The sequence below is a fragment of the Sarcophilus harrisii genome, chromosome 1, assembly GCF_902635505.1.
Source record: "Sarcophilus harrisii chromosome 1, mSarHar1.11, whole genome shotgun sequence".
In the NCBI taxonomy this organism is placed as follows: domain Eukaryota; kingdom Metazoa; phylum Chordata; class Mammalia; order Dasyuromorphia; family Dasyuridae; genus Sarcophilus; species Sarcophilus harrisii.
The window spans coordinates 477,163,631-477,186,341 of NC_045426.1; the positions used below are offsets into that span (position 1 = coordinate 477,163,631).

Here is a 22,711-nt window from a genome sequence, read left to right on the forward strand (position 1 = left end):
TTAAGAAGTCATTAAGTATCCATTGACTGAATAAATGATTAATATTTCTAAGGAAGTAGATTATAACTAATTTTTTTTGTTCAGATTGTGGGAAAGCTGATCATGTTCCTTCTATCTCTAGGCTCAAAGATATTTTACTTATAATAATAATATATTGAGAATAGAATCTGGATATTCTTTCATTCTTTTTCTTCCTCTTCCTCCTCCTCCTTCATCATCATCATCATCATCATCATCATCAGTAGCTTCTTAGAGCTAGGAAGGCCCAAGAGATCGCTTATCCCAACAATTATAAGAATTACAGGAGAGCCTCTTCTAAAACATCACTAATAAAGCGGTCACTCACTGCTTGAAGATTTCTAGTAACAGAAAACTCACTTTCAATAGAGGCAAGCCATTCCCATTTAATTCTTAGTGGGTTTCCCTTTATATTCTGTCTCCCTATAACTCTCATTCATTAGTCCCAGTTCTTTGATTTAGGAGCAAATATAACAAAAATATTCCCCTTTCTAGTTGATAATACTTCAAATATTTTAATACAACTGTCATATATACATGCATACACACATTTATATATGCTAAGTAGTTTTTTTTTTTAAATCCAAGCTAAATATTTCCAGTGACTTCAAATAATCAGTCAATAAACATACACTATACTGGGACAGTGAATAGAATACCAGGCCTCGAGTTGGGAAGACTCATTTATCTTCCTGAGTTCAAATCTGACCTCTGATAGTTAGTCTGTGACCCTGGATAAGTTACATAACTTTGTTTGCCTCAGTTTCCTAATACGTAAAATGAACTGGAAAACTTAATGTCAAATCATGTCAGTCTCTGCTAAGAAAACCTCACATGGAGTTAAAAAGAGTGGGATAAGACTGAAAATGCCTGAACATAAAATACTATTATTAAGCTAAGTATCCTAAAGCATGCAGGATAATAATATTGAGACTTCTGCCTATTCTGGTTCGTGTGTTGTTATTCTATATCCAGTTCTCATTTTACTGCTTTAGTTTATGAAATAAAAAATAAAAACTAAATTATACAAGCTGTCGTCTCTTTTATGAGAATCACAGAGCTTTAAGCATTTATGAGAATGAGGCTATTACAAGAAAACATTCAAAACAGCCAAAATGTGTACATTCTCTTGAAAGAAGTTTTTTCGAAATGTTTTATGTAATTTTAACACTTTTATCTGCTTATTCTAGAAATTTTACAATATAATTGCTTAAAAACCATTTATATCTTTGAATTACTTTATGGATCTTTTGAAGTATTTATTCAACGAGTACTTATTTAATTAGAAGATGTTTCTAATTTCTGGTCCTAACCTTTTTCCTTACCTCCAATTTCACATCACCAATTACTCACTAGTTATTTCAGACTGTACATACTATAAATATCCTAAATACAACATGTTCAAAACAGAACTCATTACTTTTTGCCCAAATCCTCCCCTTTCTTGAGCTTTGCTATAATTACAGAAAGTACCATCATCTTCCCATAAACTCAGAGTCAAAATCTAGGTGTTATCCTTTACTCACTGTCCATATTCAATCTGTAGCCAAGTCTTTTTCTTTTTACTTTCACACTTCCTCCTTAGCATCCTCTTCTCCCCACTTCACACAGCTTCCACCCTGTTGCAAATCCTTATTTTTTTGCCTAAACTGTTGCAACAGCCTGCTGATTGATCTCCCAATGTCAAATCTCTTCCCCAGTCCTTCACTCAGCTATCAAAGTCATTATCTTTAAGCACAGGTTTGAACATGATCTTCTCATTAAATTCCCTATTTACCATCAGGATCAAATAGAAAATCCTCCGTTTGGATTTTAAAGCCCTTCATGACCTTCCTATCTTTCTTGTTTTTTCTTGTTCTTTCTTTTTTTTTTTTTAAATCCTGCATTTGTCTCTATGTCCCAAGGGCAGTTTAGGTGGCATGGTGGATAAAGTGCTGGGCTTGGAGACAGGAAAACCTAAGATCTTCTAACCTTGGGGAAGACTCACCTGTTATTTACCTCAATTCCTCATCTGCAAAATGGGGACAATATCATAGAATCTACCTCCCAGGGTTGTTGTGAGGATCAAATTGTTGAGGTTGAGGGGAGGGGGGGCTCCAAAAATACCCGACTAATGTCGCGAGGCGTCATAAGAATTTGCAAGCTTGAACCCATAAAAGATGGGTTAACTAAAAGAGTCAAGGGGCAAAGTTTTATTGAAAGTAATGGTATGCTATTACAAAGTGGACTGAGTTGTAAGGTAATTCACTAAAGAAACAGAAGAAAAGGAAATATTTTTATACAGCTTTCAATTATAGATATGCTAATTCATGGTTCTTAGGGAGGAGTGGTCTCCAGAAGGAGTGGTTCTTGGCTGACTGGATTATTACTGACAAGATTACCAGTCAGCAATGACTTGAGGAGTGGTCTATTCACTAATATCTCAGGGGCTTGAAGTGTGGAAGTTTCCTGAGGCCAGAAGCTATCTAGCTAAGGAATTATCAAAATTAGCTAGATTGGGTGTGTGAGTTTCCTAAGGCAGATTCTAAAGCCAAAAGACCCAGGACCAGTGACACATTAGAACAGAAGCCCCCAAAATCACATTACATCAAAATCAGGTAATAATTGTAATATGATCAACACAGTCCTGGTTACATAGTAAATACTATAAATATTAGCTATTATTTTTATTGCTTTAAATGGAAATAGCCTATCTTGCTGCTCCTCAGATGATACTTCCTCTCTCCACACTGAGCCTTTGTCACTGGCTGAACTCATGCCTGGAATGTTCTCCTTTCTCAAGTATTTTGACCAGTAAAAATGTGAGCTCTTTGAGTGAAGGGATCATGTTTTTTCATTTCTTTGGAACCCAAATATTTCATACAGTACCTGGCATATATTAAGCATTTAATAAATGTTTATTATACAGACTTTTTTCCAACTGTAAGTACAATATTACACAAATCTCTCCAAAATCCTAAATTATGTGAAATGGTTGATAGAGGCAAATATCCATTGATTTCTTCTATTACTGTAATTATAGAGGTACTTCTTCAGTGAAATTATTTTATCTCAGAAACATGAAGGACTTTCAAACAAAGCATCATCCATCAGAGCCAAGTCTCAGTTACTAGAGAAGAATTCCACCTGGATATTGAGAATTCAAGAGAAGTTTGAAAAGGCATCAGTTAAGTAGTCACAGGGTGTTTGATAGGTTCAGTCATGCAGATAACAAAAGGAAAGAATTGGCCTTTGTAGAATACTGTCTCTTTCTCCTTTGATTTCAGACATCCACACAAATTCACAAAAGTGAGCAGACAAAGGTTTCTCAGGAGAACTCCATACAGATAATGTACTGCTAGGATAGTAACTTTCATAGGCACACACAGAAACCATTATATACTCTGCAGTACATCTTGGTTCTGCAAGTACATCAGAGACTTTTTAAATTGGAAAGGCAGAAGGGTTTGGGCCAAAGTACCTGGGTTCTCTCATCTTTACTCATTTAGAGAAAAAATATTAAGGTATCTTTCATGATAACTGAGGATAGCATAGTAAGGAATGTCTGTGCAAATTCCTCCTCAAGAAGCAAGAGCTAAAACAAGAGGGAACTGAAGTAGTACTTTATATTCTCTGTAGTAGCATTTATGAGGCTCATGTGTTTGAAATTTCAGCCTCTGTTAAATTAACTCTAACACAACAAATTAAAAATCACTTTGTTTGGTTCAATACAAATATACCTCTCTAATTCGGTTCGCCAAAGCTATCTAAAGGTAATAAAATAGAAAAAAATGGATTAGAATTTGGGATGTATATTCAAGAAATTATTTTTTCCTACTTAAAATAGCTCAGAAAAATAAAATAATTATAAATTTAAAAAGAACCAGCCAAGATCATGGATATATATATTTGGACTTGATCATCCTCCTAAAAGAGTCATGCTTTTTTTCCTTGGCAGTTTAAACCTGTAAGGATTTCCATTTTGCCCTTATTTTTCTTCTTAGTTTTATTATTGCTGAATTCCATGAGGTTTTCCATTTTCCTTAGAGACTTCAGTGCTTAGCTCACAGGATTTTTATCTTTCATCAGAGATCCAAGGATTTTAACATATTGGTGACCCTTCAGACAAACTATCTCACATCTCAACACAAGTGAAGAGAGACTATGGTACAGTAGAGAGTAAGCTAACTCTGGAGTCAGAGCATCTATAATCAGGTTGCTATGGCATCCTGGGTAAGTCATCTAATGTTACTGAGCCACAGATCCTCATTTATAAAATAAAAAGATTGAATTAAATGACATCTAAGGTCTTTTTCAGCTCTACTGTCTGTTCCATCTCTACTTTACCCAATAGGAAGTCCATACTATGACTGATCATCATTCAGAATAGTTCCATTCTCAAGATCTCCAACATCGAAATGTCCGTCTCTAACCACAAGTATTTGTTTTTTTCCAAGATCAGAAACATCCTCTAAACCCAAAATCAATTTTCTCCCTTGACTATCCTGTTTCAGTTAATGGCACTTTGCTGCTATTCAGTCATTTAGTCACGCCTGACTCTTTGTGATCCCATGGACTCTTTGTTCCTTCACTGTATCCCCAAGTTCATGTTCATTGTTTCCATAATTCTATCCATCCATCTCACTTCTGCCATCCTCTTCTCTTTTTGTCTTCAGTCTTCCTCAACATCGGGGTCTTTTCCAATGAGTTCTGTCTTCTCATTAAATGGCCCAAATATTGAAGCTTTATCTTCAATATTTGACCTTCCAATAGTTGGAATTAATTTTATTGACTGATTTGATCTTCTTACTGTCCAAGGGATTCTCAAAAGTCTCCAGCACCACAGTTTGAACATGTTGATTCTGTGACCCTCAGCTTTTCTTGTAGTCCAACTCTCATAGTATTTAATATTGGAAAAACCATAACTTTGACTATACAGACTTTTGTCAGCAAGGTGATGATGTCTCTGCTTTTTAGTATGCTGTCCAGTTTGTCATAGCTTTCCTTCTAAGAAGCAAGCATCTTTTAATTTCATGGCAGCAGTCACCATCTGTAGTGATTTATCTTTAAACCCCCAAATATAAAATTTTACACTGCTTCCATTTCTTTCTCCTCTATTTTCCAGGAAATGATGGAATCAGTCGACAGGACTTTATTATTATTATTTTTTGATGTTACTCTTTAGGCCAGCTTTTATACTCTCCTCTTTCACCTTCATCAAGAGGCTTTTTAATTCCTCTTCTGCATAGAAGTAGTATCTTTCTGCAATAGAGTAGTATCATCTGCATATCTGCTAGCTGCCCAGAAAATGCACTACCATTTTCTAAGTCACTATATTTAGGAAGCTTAGCATATTTTTTATCTTCTCCTCATTCTCACAGGCTACCTCCTTTCATAGTACTTTGTCCTCCTCAATCCAAGTCATTGCTAGGTCCAATTGATTCATGATGTTGTAGGAGACTGGAAAGGTCTATTAAGAGAAAGTTAACTTGGTATTTTATAATAGGAGAAGAGAAGATAAGGAAATAACATTCTGTGAGTGTGTGTGTGTATGTGTGTGTGTGTACATGTGTGTTTGAACTGCTTTCCACCTAGAGATGTTGCATAAATTTCACTTTCTTCATTATCTTTAATATTATTTAAATGAACTCCATAGTTCTTACTTTTCAGAAAACATATAAATAAATGTTTGTTCAATAAGATAGCTGGTTCTGTCCCTGTGTCTTCCATTCCCTACCCCAAGGGTAGTGTGTGTCGGACACACATACACACACACATTCTATTTCATTGTCTATTGCCCACATTTGTGTAGTGGTTACCACTTACTCTTAGCATGGTTGGGGATTTCCATTTTACTCCAGACAACTGTCATCGTGGCATAAATTCAGGTTTGAGCACAAATTTACATTTTTCATTCTCTATTGCATCACATTACTAAACAAACCAAAATCAAAATAAGCACCCTGGAGACACTGGTGGTGTAACCCAGGGATGCCGGGCTACTGCTGTGAAGAAGACAGGAATGGAAGGCTGCTATAGCAATACCATGGCTTGGCTCCATTCTTCTGCCTTGTCATGTGCAACAACTCAACCGCCTTCTCTCCCTGCCCCACCACTCTGTTACCATGGAGACTAAATTATACCAGTAGATCTCCTTATGAAGGGTACACAGTACCAAGCAAGGAGACTCTCAAGCTGCGGTGAAATGCTTATTTTGAAATTGCTATTTTCAACTTAAGTATTCCTCAAAATATGAATTCATGAAGGTAGCATACATTGGTCTAGCTGAACAGTAATTACCTCATTACTGCATTATGAGGCTGGATGTCAGTTGGCTGCTTTTGTAAATGGATAAAGGAATAAAAATCAAGCCGGAACACCCCCTCTGGCAATGATCACAATATCCCTAAGTGCTGTTGTACACATCTGAATCAAGCAAAACCTTCGGGGTTTCTTAAAATGAAGTGGTGGAAAATTTGTACCCAAGGTTCTCTATAATAACATATAGGGCAGCAAGTGGAATACAGAGGGGGTGAGGGGTTGTTTGAAAGATTCCCCCTTAAAACTTAAGGGTCATCATATGGACTTAAGGTATCCTTTATATTCCACTGTCTTTCATTAAATGTCATGACAAGTGTGCCATATTGTAAACAGTCCTAGATTCAGATCAGAAAACCAGAATTCTAGATCTTTGTTAATGGCTAGCTATGTGATTTGGGGCATACTATCATTCTAGACTTCAATGCCCTTATCTATAAAATAAGGTCTTGACTAGATGATCACTAGTGTTTTTCTCAGCTCTCAAATTCTGTGAGTCTATTAAGTATGAGCATAAATGAAGGAAACCAGTTTCACAGATAGTAGGTGAAACCAATCATTATATGTAATTTTAACATGTCATGGTCACCATCACCAAGGTCACCAAAAATCCTTCCCTCTTTCTTCCATGAATTCCTGAATATTTTTCATTATTTTAGACCATCTCTCCCAGTCTTTGTACCTGAGAATTTGCAGATAGGAAAGTTAATTTACTAATAGGAAAATTTATTGTGCTTCATTAACCCACATTTAAGCAGGCAGTCACATAATATTTTTGCATGTTATATAGCCTCTAGTCTAGAGAGTAGGGTAGTATAGTAGATGGAAGGCTGGACTTGAAGGCTTCAGTTCAAATCTTGTCTCTGAAATTGTGTGACCCTGGATAAGTTATCCAACTTCTATATATCTCAAAAATCTCAAAAATAGGATTTATCTATGGAGCTGTTGCTGAGCTATAATTTATTTAAATTAATGATGATCATACAAATTGAAATAGAAAAGGGGCCATTAAACCACACACAAGGATCCTTATGATTCCATATTGACTCAGAAAATCACAATTAATATTATCTATGTTCTATTGTATTATTATTTATTTTGTGAAATATTTCCCAGTTACATTTTAATCTGGTATATAGTTTTCTGCACTGGGAGTATTGTGGGATATAGTGCTTGGGGATTGTGTGTTTGAAACCTTAAGTCTATATGACTTTGTGAATTCCCACACTAGGAATTTCTCATATTAACGATATCACAATTCCTTTGAACATTTACCTAAAACATCTAGAGAAAATGCTAGGAGCTAAAGCTTATTATATGAAATACAATTATTAATTTTTCATAGTTGGTATTTTACTTCCTTGTTTCAACAGGCATTTTTGTCTTTTGCTCTTAAATATCTCTAAACTTCTCTGATAATGTGGTAAAATGGAAGAGGACCAAATGTGGAGATTTATATTTTTGCGTCTCTGCATTATACCTACTAGTACTTTCAATCAAAGGAACATATGACATTATTTATCTCATTAAAACTCTTTAAGCCTCAATTTTTTTCATCTTAAAAATGGAGATCAATCCTTCACAGGGTTGGTAGAATTAAATAAAACAGTATATAATGATTGGTTTGTAACCATGATATAAATATTAGATGTTACTATTTTTATAATTGGCATCAGTTTAGGCAGGAAAAAAGAAAGATATGTTATTTTTTTAGTCTGTTACTTTGGGCACAAAGCTGACATGTGGGAAAAGATTGAATAGTAAGAGAAAACTTAAAGTCCTTTGGTGAGGGAACTTACGGATCAAAGGCTGCAAGCAGGAAGTTGAGCAGTAAGCTGATAGACTGTTCCACATGGATCTGATGAGTGGTTGGCATCCTTTTGTTGAGCTGGTAAAAAATGGTTGAAAGCACAGCTTCCAGGCGGGCTACATTTAGTTCTATATTTGGGTCCAGGTTGTTCAGGGCATTTTCCCTCAGGGCTTCTATGACATTCCAAATGTCCACCAGATGTACTGTACAAAATCAAAGGAGATTCAACAAATTCATGAAAAAAAATCAATTTTTAAGAAAATATTTATTAAGTTTTCCAACTGCAGTAGGTTTTTTGGGGGATCAAGTTCTTTACATAGTATTATTCCAAGTGTCCTGTTAAGTATACAGGTTGTGTTTTTTCTCTCTTTAGTTCTAACATTTTCACTCTTATTCCTTTCTACTTAGGTCTAATGGCATGTCTGATAATTGGTGATATCTAGATGAAATGGGATATCTCCTAAGAAGGGAAACTTCCTATCATTGGAAATTTTTAAGTTAGGGCTAAATGAACACTCGTTCAGCATATTTTGAGGTGATTCTTACATAGGTTACGAAGTTGAGATCAGATAACTTTTAAGCTCTCTTCTTGCTTGATCCTCATTAATTCTACAAATAATTCTTCTGTTAATTATCTTTAATTTATTTTATATATACATATATGTATGTATATATATATATATATATATATATATATATATATATATATATATAAGGCCAGCCAATATAAAGATTCATTTTATATCTAAAACAGGTTTTTTTAATCTGGGAAATCTTCTTGGATTAGTAAAACAATAAACATTTATATGTGCTAGGAACTGTGCTAAGGGCTGAGGATACTAAAAAAGGCAAAAGACAATCTCTGGCCTGAAAGAGCTCCCAGTTTGTTGGAGAAGACAATAGGCAAAAAATTATGGAAAACAAATCATATATAGGAAGATAATCAACAGAAGGACAGGTAGGTGGCAGATTGGATAAAGCACTAGGTCTGGAGTCAGGAAAACTTTTCTTTCTGAGTTCAAATCTGACCAGATACTTACTAGCTTGTATGTGACCCTGGGCAAATTACTTAATCCTCTTTGCCTCAGTTTTCTCATCTGTAAAATGAGCTAGAGAAGGAAAAAGCAAATAACTCCAGGATCTCTTCCAAGAAGACCCCAAATAGGGTCATGAAGAACTGAACATGATCCTATTTGAAGAAGAGGGCAATTGACCATGTGCAAAGCTGTAGAGAAGTTAAGAAGGATGATGATTAAGAAAAGATCATTAGATTCGGCAGTTAAGAGATTATTAGTCATTATCAAAAGAAGATTTTCAGTGTAATGATGAGGTCAGAAGCCAGAGTGTAGAGTTAAGGGGAAAGTGAAAAGAAAGGAAGGGAAGTTTTCTATTGCAAATGGTCTTCTCAAAAAATTTAGCCACAAAGGAAAGGAGCAAAGTGGGACAATAGCTAGAAGAAATAGATGGATCAAGTGAGGGTTTTTTTGAGAGTGGGGAAGACATGGGCATGTTTGCCAGCAGTAGGGAGGCAGTCAATAGATAGGGAGAGACTGAAAATAAGGAATAAGATTGACCAAAGGGGTAAATTTCTGGAGAAGATGGAATGAAATGAGATCACTTGTGCATGTAGAGGGGTCTGTATTGGCAAGGAGAAGGGTCACCTCTTCATATGAGACATGGCTGAAGAAGATAATAACAGAGCAATATGGATGATATGAGATGAGGAAGAGATAAGACAGAGCTTTTGGTAAGTGATTTTAATTTTTTCAGTAAAATATGAGATAAGGTTCTTAATTGAGAGGGTGAGGGGAGATAAATGCCCTGAGAAATTTAAGGGGGATGACAGATTTGGAAAATATGCTAGCTGGGATGAATGGGACAGTGAGTTTATTAGGGAAGTGTAGAAGAATTATCTTGCAGCATTGAATGCCTGGCTGATGTTGTATGACATAAATTGTAATAATGAAGTCAGCATGGATTTGTGATTTTATCATATCATTATTAAACACATTTATTTCACTTGTTTGCCAATATTATATATATAGAAATAAAGGCAACATATGGTAGGAATGATATAAGATTGAGGCTTGACAGAGCAAGACTGATGATATGATATGGGGATCAAATGCTCAAGAAAAGAGGCTAGTGTAGAGTTAAACTGGTGTATCAATGGATGAAGATGAGGAAATGAGGGGAATGTAGCTAGGGAAACTGATAGCTTGGGAGAAAAATGCAAGAGAAGCTGAAGGATTGAAGGTCATGGTATAGACTCCCTCTTATTGACTTTGACATTAATCCTCAATCTACCATGCCATTCTATTGTGAATACATTTAACAGATAAAATTATCTGAGGCTCAAAGCAGGTAAAATAACCTCTCAAAGGTCACGAGCTAGTGTTTGACTTTGGTGTTCCTGACTCCAGGTCCAGCAAAAGATTCATGTTATTTTTTTTTCTCTTGGATTTATCATCTAATTAATTCAATTTAGATATCTTCAAATTGTGGCCTTATGTATCCAATACCTTAATTAGTAAACATATTTATGAGAATTATTTTTTAAATGGGAGTTGTTCAGGCAAGTTTACTGATAATTCAATGAACTTACTGTGAGGTCAGTCATTGAGTGGAACTTCTAATAACCTATAATAATCTTCAAGTATAGATAGAACCATGGAAGCAGAGAATAATATATTGAAAGTTCCTTGCCTATTAACAACTTATCATGTAGACAAAATACAATTCCTGAAAAAGTGCTTATGACTTGTGGTTATTTCTAAGATAAAGTAGTTGGCCCACATGTTTGGATAGATTTTGGCTTTTATCTGAAGAAGCGATCAATTTTGGGAACAAAAGTGAGATGATAGAATAGGGTGTTTTTGGTTTTCTTTTTTGTGTGTGTGTCAGGGGGCAAGTTTTCTATACAGATTTTCATAATTATGCTGACCAAGAAAAATCAAATGAAAAAGGAAAAAAATGAGAAAGAAAAAAATGCAAGCAAACAACAATAAAAATGGTGAAATTATATTATCCTTTCTCTGGATACATATCTTACCATTTTATCTTTGAAAGTTATAATTGGCCAAAGGAAATAATCATTCTCTTGTGAATGTAAGATGTTCAAGCTCTATTGTGATGATAACTTTTGTCTCTGAGAATCTGGAAAAGCTGGAATAATTTCTTTTCTTTTTCCTTTTTGGAAGGCAGTTGCATAGGGTCACACAGCTAGTGAATATTAAGTGTCTGAGACCACATTTGAACTCAGGTCCTCCTGACTTCAGGGACAGTGTTCTATTCACTGCTCCAGCTAGAATAATTTCTAAGGCAAATTATATTATCTTTCCATTAAATCTTATTTATTTTAAGGAAGAGAAATATATTTTCTGTCTGTTTTCCCCTCTACTCTACTGGGGGTAAAAACAAATTCCTTTCTACATTCTTATTAATTTATATTCTCCTCAACTCAGAAATAATCTTGTATATTACTTGATTTTGTACTTACCCTTCTTTTAATGTATACAGTTAGCCCCTTCATAACTGAGAATAATTCTGAATTATTATGTTATTAAAAGGTAAAATATGTTAATATTATATAGTATTATATATATCATATGCATTTCTGAGTTTCTAAACCTTCTGCTAGTCTTCATGTGTTGGCTGTTGTTTCTACAAAATTCCCCCCAAAATTTCATTTAATTTCTTATGCTTTTGGTTTGTATCATGTGATGAAGATGATCTCCATTCATCCACCTTCATCCCAGAACTTGGGCTATAGTAAATCTAAAGGCAGAATATCAGGTCAAGTGCTGTTGTATGCCCAGTTCAGAGTGGGGAAGTTTAGATTTGGAACTTAGTGGGACCAGGTTATATAGGAAACTTTAAACTGAACTTAATCTCCTTTCCCTCCATAGGAAAAGAGATGATATAAAGAGGGATTATGCTCTCTTTCTCCCTCTTTCTCATGTGGGAATAGGAGACAATTGTTTAAAAATATATTCTTACTATTCATTTAAAGCACATATTCCTTTATAAATGCTAGTTAAATGGAAATGGGACATAATAAAACCTTAAAATTGAAGGAACACAGAAAATGGAGAATTGCTTTCTTTACCAAAGAGCCTTGAGGAAGTAGCATAATTGACTTACATGATTCTCAGGCAATAGAGGGTCAACAGTCATTGGCACATACATATATATATATATATATATATATATATATATATATGTATATTTATTTATGTTGATCTTGAGGTCACATTGCACAACTGAACCATGTAATTTAGTTATTTCATTTTTCAAATTGAATTAAAGTAGTTATTTGTGAAGTCAGTAGGAGGTAAATTATTTCAAGTTCAACATGTTATATAATATCTCATGTAATTTTGTCAAACTTTATCAGTGACAAAATCCATCACTCAAAACAGATACTTAAGTTGTAATATTTAACAATACATATGTATATCTTTTTAAAAACAAAATAAATGTTTTTAAAAATTTGAACTATTTTAGATATAATGTGATTTTAAAAAATATAAATTAAGCTAACTAATTCAGACAGGTAAGCTTAATAAAATAGCATTTTTTTCACCATATCACACTTTTTTTCTTCTTATTTTTAAATGTTTACTTGTATACTAGAAAAGATGAATTTTACTATGGACAATCTTCTTCCTTTTCCCATCAGTTCTCAATTTAGAAAGATCTTTCACCAAAGCAAGCAAATGCTTTCTATTTCTGCAGAAAAAAAGCTGGTTTCTCACTCCCATATTCTTGGATGAATTCTGGTACTTAAGAGAATTTTACCTGTCCAATAGGGTGAATTTCTTAAGCTCCCATCATCAAAGAGATTTCTCCAGTGTTTCTCTTTGAGCCTAGAAATATATTGAGTGAGAATCATATTATGTGGGGATGATTGTTGGGAGCCCATGTCATAGCTAACTTGACTTCAGTAATTCATTTGATACTAACACTGAGTATTGCAAATATTATCAAGAAAATGAGTTAGTGATTATGCATGGCCATTTGTGACCTACTTGTAAAACTTTTCAGAAAAAGATTATATGAATATAACATCTCAAATCCCTGGGACCTTTTAATTTTATTCCTTATTCACTATATCTTCTAGTTTTAATAGCTTAAACCAGTCTCTCTTTACAGATTTGTTTTTTCAGGAAGTAGCTCTACCTCTTGTATTTGTTTTGGGGAGAGGGAAGTGATTGTGGTAGGGGACTAGATCTGTGATTTCATAGGAGTAGGGAATTTCCAATGAGTAAACTCCCTCTACCAATCTACATTAGGAATTTACTATGCAGTTGAATGTTTTAGAGATCTGTCTGAGGGTGCTGAGAGATAAAGTGACATTTCCAAAGTCTGTCCCTCTAATGATATATATCAGAGATAGTACTAAAATTCAGGTTTTCTTAACTCTAAAGCTGGCTTGCTATCTAATGCCTCACACTATTGCTTAAAAAACAACTATGCTATTGGTATAAAAATGTAATGTTCTTCATAACCCTCCATGGTGTTCAATTATCTCTGTCATTCTGAAAGGATAACAAATTATACTAATGGGTATTAGTGTTGAAATAAAGAAATTTTAAAAATCACAATTAGAAAAGAAACACTCCTATATTTTGTAAGATTATATGTGGAAGAAGAAAAACAAGGTGTATATAAAATCTTCTAATTCCCAAGAATTGGGATAGTTCAAGCAAATCCAAATTCCTATCCTATTAGGGGATAAATTCATACTACTACTACTACTACTACTACTACTACTACTACTACTACTAGCTATCATTTATAAACTGCTTTAAGATTTGCAAAATGCTTTACAAATATTATCTTACTTTATTCTGCCATCACTTCTGAGAAGTAGATGCTATTTTTTTTTCCCATTTGAGGAAACTGACAGAAATTTACTTGACTAGGCTTTATCAAAAAAGAAAAGAAACAAGCAAAAAATCCTTCAGGCTTCAGGGAACTTGGCTTTTAGAAATTCTATCTTCAAAATATGTTTTTTTTTTTTTTTTGGACTAGCCATGAGGATTGAGAAATCCAGATTTTTCAAGGATCTTTCTTAGCACAATGGTTGGCACATAATAGGCACTGAAAACCGAGCCCTGAAAATCCAGGAGAATTTTGAGGTCAGTCTTGGTGCTTTAAAATCACAGAACTCTAGTTTGGTTTGGAATCTACAAGAGATCATATTAAAAGCCTTAGTTTGCAGTCATCAATATCCCTGATATCATTGGAGGTCTCTGGATTGGTCAGTCTCCTACTTGAAATAGAAAGCATGCCTATAAATAATGGAGAGGGAAGGTCATTCAACCTGGTATTCTTCATAAAGTCAGCTCGTGAACAGAAAACAAATCAATGGTGATAGTTTTCTAAATATGCATATTGAAAGACCTAAGTATTCTCAATTAGCTGTGAAAAAATAAATAGCCTTTGAAATCTCTGTATTAGAATAAAAAATGCTTTGTCAGGCTAAATGGGAGATCAGTCTGACTTATAAAAATATTTTTACAGTAAGGCAATAATGTTGAGTTCAAGTACATAGAATTATAACACATATACCAATTATTATGTTAATATGTGCTGACAGGTCCTGACATTTGGTTTAGTTGATTAATTGTTTCACAGAATCTCAGGGTAGGAAAGGACTCACCTCATTTGTTTAACTATAATCTCTAAGTAAATGACTCCTAAGTCTACATATTCAGCACCAGTTTTCTCTGAGCTTCAGTCCCATATAATTAATTGTCTACTGGATATTTCAATCTGGATGTCTCAAAGACATCTCAAATTCAAATGACCAACCTTTAACTCATTATTTTCTTCCTGCTCCCTCCTAAAGAGTTCCCTACTTCCAAACTTTAGTAGTTTAGCTTAAAACTTAACACACACACACACACACACACATATATGTATATACACACATATGTATATATATACACACACAAATATCCACATATACAATATACAGATATATTTATATTCCATTTTTGGAATTTTAAACATGACTTTCTATAATCTCATTCTAAGTGGCCGTTTTCACTAACTGGGAAAGATATTCCAAGTAAGCTTTAATTCACCCCTCATCTGAATTCTATTAATTGAGCAATATATTATTTGTTTATCACCTGTTTATTCTACGTGCATATAGGTGCTATAGAAGATATAAAATATTTGAAAAATATAGCATTTGATCTCAGCTATGAAGTTGAATTAGCAAAAATTCTGAATCAATGAACTTTATTTAATGAGGTTTCTCCTGTGCTTGATAATGCAAAGCATAAGGATCTCTTTTTTTCTTCAGCAGCAACAATAACACTATACTAAATATTTTTAGAATAGAAAAAAAACCTAGAAAAATGAATTAGTTTGAAAGACAAAAATTTTGGATTTTTTTTTTGTTTTTCTAGTACCTTCTAATAAAAAAAATATCTCATTTTAAAGGCCTTTAATAAAATTTACTTACATCAAGTAAGTCAGAAGATAACTTGAAGAAATAGAGTTGGCAGAATTAACCATTCACCACTAGATGGCAGTGGACATATTTTACTAAACTGTACCAATCTTAATTTTACATTACACATCATATTGATAATTGTCAGAATACACACCAAAGGATGTAGAGTGTCAACCACCCCCAGCCTCTGAGAAATCTGTGCAATATGTCTATTTAAGTCCTAAAAGTAAAACACACACACACACACACACACACACATACACACACTCATACACAACACAATTTGTTGAGTAATAATAGGAAACCTGTCATGGACAAGGAATAGAGATTTTTAAAGAACATTTGACAATCTGTATGGATTTATCACCAAATAATAACAATATTTCTTATAAACTCTAATTATTAATAAACCATAGTAGAAATTTGAGTCATATTTAAATTAAGACAGAGAGAAGGTTTGAGTGTAATTATAGAATGTTCTGCGTTGGAAAGGAACAAAGAGGTCAAAAATTCAATTTAACAGCAACCTTTATTAAATTCCTATTCTGTACATATAGAATGCTCAGGAGACAAGGTCTGTGTACCAGATGGAAAAGCAGGTGAGAAAGCTTGACTTCACCTGAGAAGCAGAAGCAGCCATAAGGGCTGGTTAATGAGCATCATCCAGAGGAATCAGAATAGAATAGTCAGAGAAAGGGCTTAGGACTCTTAATTATTCCATACACTGATATAGATGTAAGAAGAAACAGCTTTATGTGTATAATGGATTGGAATGGGGAGTGGAATGAATTATTGTTAAACAATTTGAAAATCTATTCAACAGGGGTTTATTGAAAAGCTACTATCCATAATGCTATATGATAAATAAAGTATGCCAAAATATGTCTAAGCCATTAGAAATTGCAATATCACTGAAAGAGAAAAGAGTTATCTATATCTTGCCACTGGACCCAGATGGCTCTGGAGGGGAAAGTGAGGCAAGCGACCTTGCACAGCCTCCCTCCCTCAAATCTAATTCACTTGCTTTTCATGATATCACCTCATGATATCATGGTCCTCTTCAAAAACTAAGGACAGACAAGAATAACCCTACAGTAGATAAAGTATGGAAGTCAGGAAGGTCCATTTTCCCATGTTCAAATTTGAGCTCAGACACTTACTAGCTCTACGACCCTGGGCAAATCACATAACCATGTTTACCTCAATTTCTTCATCTGTAAAATAAGCTGCAGAAGGAAATGGCAAACCACTCTCCAGGTCTTTGCCAAGAAAACCTCAAATGGCGTCACAAAGAATTGGACTCAGCTGACTGAACAACAATAACAAAAGTAAGCTGCACAGATACATTTTGCACAGTAATTAATCTTCTACACAGCCTTTGGAATGGAAGTTTTCTAATTTTATAAGTGGAAAGACAATTTTTTTCTCTATAATTGAATAAAAAAATTTATTTTCAGATTATCAACTAGGTAAAGCAGCTCTTCATTTTCACATGGAGTGATTAGATACAATTAATCTGCCAAAAAATAGAAAATGAGGAAAGTGTGAAGAGAAAAGGGAAGATTGAGACTTTAGGTAATGCATGCGATTTGAAAGTTGAGACTTTAGGTAACCCTTGTACCAACTTCTATAACATTCGATGTGGGTTTTTAAAAAATGATAGAAATGCATCTCAACTTGTAAATCAACTGGTTTGGCTTATATTGTGTCTTTAAGGTCAGCTATGTTCAAATTGATTCTTATTAATAAATAAGGCAAGAATCATGCCCTAAAACATTAAAATATCTTTTCAGGCAAAATTAAAAAATAAAAGAAATGGAAGGGAAACATACTACATCACCAAATGAATACAACCCAGGGCAAAACTTCAGCTCTAATTCACATCAGAATGCCATAGGAAAATAGCTTCTCCAAGACTTGTCCCTTTGAAGTTGGAAAAGGTTCCTCTTTCTTTATGGAACCAAATGAATAAAAGTGGGTTTTGAGGCTCATATATAGATATCTCTGGATTGTTCCTTGGAGACTATCTTAATATCATAATATTCTAATATGTCTTTGTACCTTGGTAATTTGCCTGCAGAATACTCCAAGACTCATGCGTTCCTAAATACTACCAATGCTAGAGTATATTATTATTAGGTCTTATTTGTTCCTGAATTCCTAAAGGAAACTACTATCTTCCCAGGAGTTTCTTATCACCATTCGGATTCTTATTTTAATTTCAGACTCCCAGAGAAATGTTGCATTGGAACTTATGATGCATTGACTCCAAGTCTCTTGGGAAATGTAACATCTTCCTATACAGTTGCTATTATCCATACCCCTCAAATAAAGAAAGAAAGGAAAGGAGGGATGGGAAGCATAAAGTGGGAGAGTTTCCTAATTTTCCTGTAATACTTATAATCTGTTGGATACCTTCTGAAAGTTAACTAATTGTTAACATTAATTGTGGGCACAGTTTCACTGTATCTTGTCCAATTCCTTTGTATGCAGCCCTGTGAGGAGATGGTCAAAATCAGAAGGAACAGACTTAATTGAGGAAGATTGAGGAAGTCCACTCCATAAAGAAATGAAAAACAAAACCAATTTTATTACTACTTGTTAAGTATTATACAACACACACACACACTCACACAAACACACACACACACCGAGTAAGTTCTATTCTCTAACTTAATTGTCCTTTGTATTCTTTGTTTTTGACACTACTTTGAAGAGAGTTGAGAAGACACTTCCATCTTAACCTTTTTTGTAGATATGGGGTAGGAGATTCACAAGTATTGCACATTGATCTATTGATCAGTTATGTTGATTTTTCCCCCTTTTACTTTTTCTTTAAAAAATACTATTTGTTATATGGGATGGCTCTGTGGGAGGGGGAGGGAGGAAAGAATACTGACAAAAACTACTGTGATGTAAAAAAAAAAAAAGCTATCCATAAAATGTATGTAAAAATACCTATTTATGATTTAGTTTGCAAAAAATCATATAATTTTTAAAAAGAAATCACAGCAGTAGATTTAACTTACTTTGTCAGTTCAATCAGCTATTGCCAAAGTTGTTTTTCTTCCATTTCTTGACCAAAAGATAATGGTCTAAAGAATGAAATATGAATTTTAAGACATGGCCAATATGTCGGATTGCTTTACTAATTTACACACATTTGCTACAAGGGAGGATTTCTATTTGGGAAAAGAGTGGATTAGTGGGTTCTGATCAATCAGCAAGAGAAAGAGCATCAATAAAATATTTGTTTTAAAGTCCCTAAATGAAAAGTGCAAAAGGAGATTCAAATTGGGTATGTTATTGCTAAATTATTATATTTTATAAATTTGTTATAAGGGTTTTGTTATTCTTTTTTTTAAATGGGGGTATGTACATACAAAGATATTCCAAATTAATATACACATACATTTATATATAGGGAGATATACAAACATATATATACATATAAAGTGGTTAAATATATTAATTGTATGTAGATTTAAATACATACTTTTGCATATACATATGTACATTTAAAAACTGTATAACAGGTTTAATTTCTTATACATCTTGCTTTTTTTGTACCTGAAATGTTTGTGTTTGCTGGTAATTAAGTTTTCATTTTTAAAAATGTTTAATTATAAAGGAATAACTACTGACAAATTTGTTTATGTACCAAACATGATGTATCCATTTTAAGAATTCTAATTATACTGTGTTTATTTTGTCCATGAAATACTAGGGAGAAGGAATCAAGACTAAGTATAAACATAGGTAAAATGATGAGATAGAATCTGTTCCTAAAATCAGAAAATCCAGGTTCATATGTTACTTCTAGTACTTACTACATGCATGACTTTGGATGAATTGAGGGTAACAATACTTTCTTTATATGTAAAATAAGGGAGTAAGTTTCAATTTCTAGATTTATGATTCTAAGAATTGTTCATTAAAAGTGTACTTCATTTAACAGAAATTTATAAATTAAGTTAAAATTATTTTATGGAACAGAACCCCTTGTAATTAAAAACTTGAGTTGTGAAACAGGTATTCTGCCATAGCTACTAGTGGTAAAATGCTTAATAAATATTCCATGTAATGTCAACAACATTAAATTTGTTTTGATGATTTAGATATAACAGATATTCCTATAGAAATTGGCTAAGAACCAGCCACGGCTATTATCTGACTGTGGAAGTCTATTTCAAACAATAAAATGAGTCCTAATTTTGGATATTGTAGTTTTTAGTTTCCCTTTTAAAGATGTTGAAATAAAATACATAGCATTTTCAGATAAAGATTTCTGAAATGATATTGGAAAGCTAAAACAATTTTAAAAAACAGTATAGGGTCAACAAATTGCTTAGCCCAATTTTCAGGGGTTAGATATTGATATGTTACTCTCCCTGATGAGGAAACAATAAAGAAAATAAATCAAGAATGGCTACTATATTCAAAGTGGAAAATGTAGTATATAAAAAGTATTATTAAAAATTCTAATAGACATGGGGAGATTGGTAATATAAATAAAATATAATGAATAATAAAAAGCACAAAGAAGTAGCTTATGAAGAATAAAAATAAAAATGAAATAATACATTTTCTAACATGATACATGGAAGACAAACTCCATTTGTGTTAGCATAGTGAAAAATAAATTATCTTACCCCCATGTCAGCCCTCAGTGGAATTCTCCATATGGATATTTGTCACAGGCTTCTCCACGATTTTTAAGATGAGCTAATTATTTTTAAAACTTACCAGGAAAAATATTGAAAAGGTCATTTTTTTTTCAACCTGTGGCAAGCATCCTAAAGGTTGAATAGGAGATGATTTTAATGACAAAGCAAAAGGACTTGTGGAGAGAAGCACATTCAACAAGTCCATCCTATTATACCTAAGCCACTATGGGGAAAAGATAAAATAGATAAAATATCATCCTCTCTCTTATCCTAATTATCCCTTACTATTTGTACTCTCTATGACACTTGGACTTCTGAGAGTCCAATGCTTTAATACAGATTCACAAGGAAATCTATGTGTCTCATGATTAGTTCAAGTTGGTCACACGAATTGGCTCTCTGTACATATGGCTACTTACATGTGCCCTTCTACTTGGAGAATACTCAATGAAGACTTAGCATAGCATTTCAGAGAGCATGATGACCCTTATTTTGGTCAGACTGAGAAGTCTTTTAAAAGCTTTTTTCTTTATCTTATCAGTCTCAACTGGATGCAAAAATTTTAAAATCAGATATTTCCTAAAATGGGAAAAATCACTGGGTTGCCCATTCATCTACCACATTTAAATACTGAATAGAAAGGGCAATTAGTTCTACACAATACTAACAACCATGGACATAAATATAGTCTTATCCATAGATCAGCATAGGTTGTTGTATGGACCAAGCACTAATCTACTGCTCAAGGTAAATGGTAATGTGAAAACAAAACAAAATAAAAACAAACCACAAAGAGAACCCAAGATATTAAGGTTAAAACTAACAGAGAAATAAACTTCCTCCTTATCAGTTTTACTCAAATCCATCAGAGTCATAAGTAAAATTTTTGAATTAAATCTTTTCTCTGTCACCATCTTTGTTCTCAGAGAAATCTATATCAACTTTATCATCATCCAACATTATGGAACAGTTTTATCATAAGCTGAGGATTCCCAGTGAGAAACATATGAGTTTTTCCCCTGTGCTCCTCAGTAATGTTTAATAGGTTTGTTTATGTTTGGCTGCCTCTACCAACTTCCCCACAGGGACTTTTCTGTGAACAAAATATTCTAACTCAATCTACTTTTCTTTATTTTAAACAAATATCCGGAAGAATTTAACCACAAAACAGCAACTAAATTATGTATTTAAAAGTACTTTTGGAACAATATAAACTATGATGATTATGCTCCAATAGTTATGCATATGCCATCCATTTTCCTAGTTGTCTATTACTGGTGCTGGTTTTCTGAAAACTAAAATCCCTACTTATTTTTTCTCAAACAAATCTCTATTCTGAATGTTGCTTCCATTAGGAAAGATGATCTGTAAAAAGTGGAATTTAAGCTGAGTTTTGAGGGAAGGTAGGTATAATAAAAAACAGAAGTAAGAAGGTAGAGTATTTCAGGTTTGAGGACAGCTAGCTCAAAAAAAAAGAGATTGGACATGAAGTGTCATATAATGAAGAGCCAATGTAGTGATATAGTAGAGAGCATGGAATGGAGTAAAGTATAAAAAAGTTGAAAGGTAGGGAATGACTAGGTTAAAAAGACGTCCAAATGCCCAAGAAGAATGTGTTTTCCTTGACCTTATATATTTGTTGCAAGGATTTTCTTTTTCTTTTTCACTTTCAAGGGGAAAGCAAGAGGGTGAGAAAGTTGTTGCCCTTTGACTTCTCAGGAAGGATGAGAACACCAAGAGGAGGTGGGGAGCCGAACCAGACATTATCAGCAGGCTCCCTCTGGGCTGAAGGGTCTTATACCTTATCTAGAGTACCTCCACTATCTGTGGTCCTCTACAATTTGTTGATTTAAAAAATTCCTTTAAAAATGAAAAAAAAATGTCAAACAAATTCAATTGAAATTATCTTAGATTTGGTTGAAGGACATTTTTAAGAATTCCATTTAGTTGAGGAAAAATTTTTTGAAAGCAGAAAATTTTCCTTTCCCTCTATTAAAAAAGATTTTTTAAAATTTCATTTGAATTAATCAATTACCAAAATAAAAGCTATTCAAATAAACATAGTCTACAACAAGTGTCCTCTAGCATGAGCTCTATGATCCAAGAGCTAGAATTAAAAGAGATAATGTCTTCAGTGACAATAGGGAATTTTTTGAACTTGGAATATCATTCTCTTCTTTCTCTACCTAAGCCTACTGAATTCCTTCAAACTCTTAGGAGCCCAGCTCAAATAATTCCTATTCCAATTAGTCTTTCCTGATCTTCCCTGTTGGTAATTACCTTTTCCTCCTAAGTCCTCACATAGCAGAATCTTTGAACCTCTCTTTGGTATTTGCACATCATATTTTTACTTGCAAGGCTGCTAGGTGGTGTAGTCAGGAGGCTCCTCTTCCCAAGTTCAAATCTGGCTTCAAATAATTGCTAACTGGGTGACCCTGGGCAAATCAC

General features: G+C 33.6%; 1 protein-coding gene across 28 annotated transcripts in view; it reads right to left on the minus strand.

Moving 5' to 3' along the window:
* The window catches only part of DTNA (dystrobrevin alpha), a 472,577-nt gene that overhangs the window by 116,634 nt on the left and 333,232 nt on the right, over nucleotides 1-22,711 (minus strand). For 27 of the 28 annotated variants that reach the window (XM_031946436.1, XM_031946432.1, XM_031946435.1 and 24 more), the window contains one exon: nucleotides 8,115-8,328. In XM_031946436.1, coding sequence (XP_031802296.1) covers nucleotides 8,115-8,328 — 214 coding nt within the window. Of the gene's footprint in view, nucleotides 1-8,114; nucleotides 8,329-12,925; nucleotides 12,994-22,711 lie in introns of all 28 variants that reach the window. The other variant, XM_031946440.1, reaches the window with a different exon arrangement.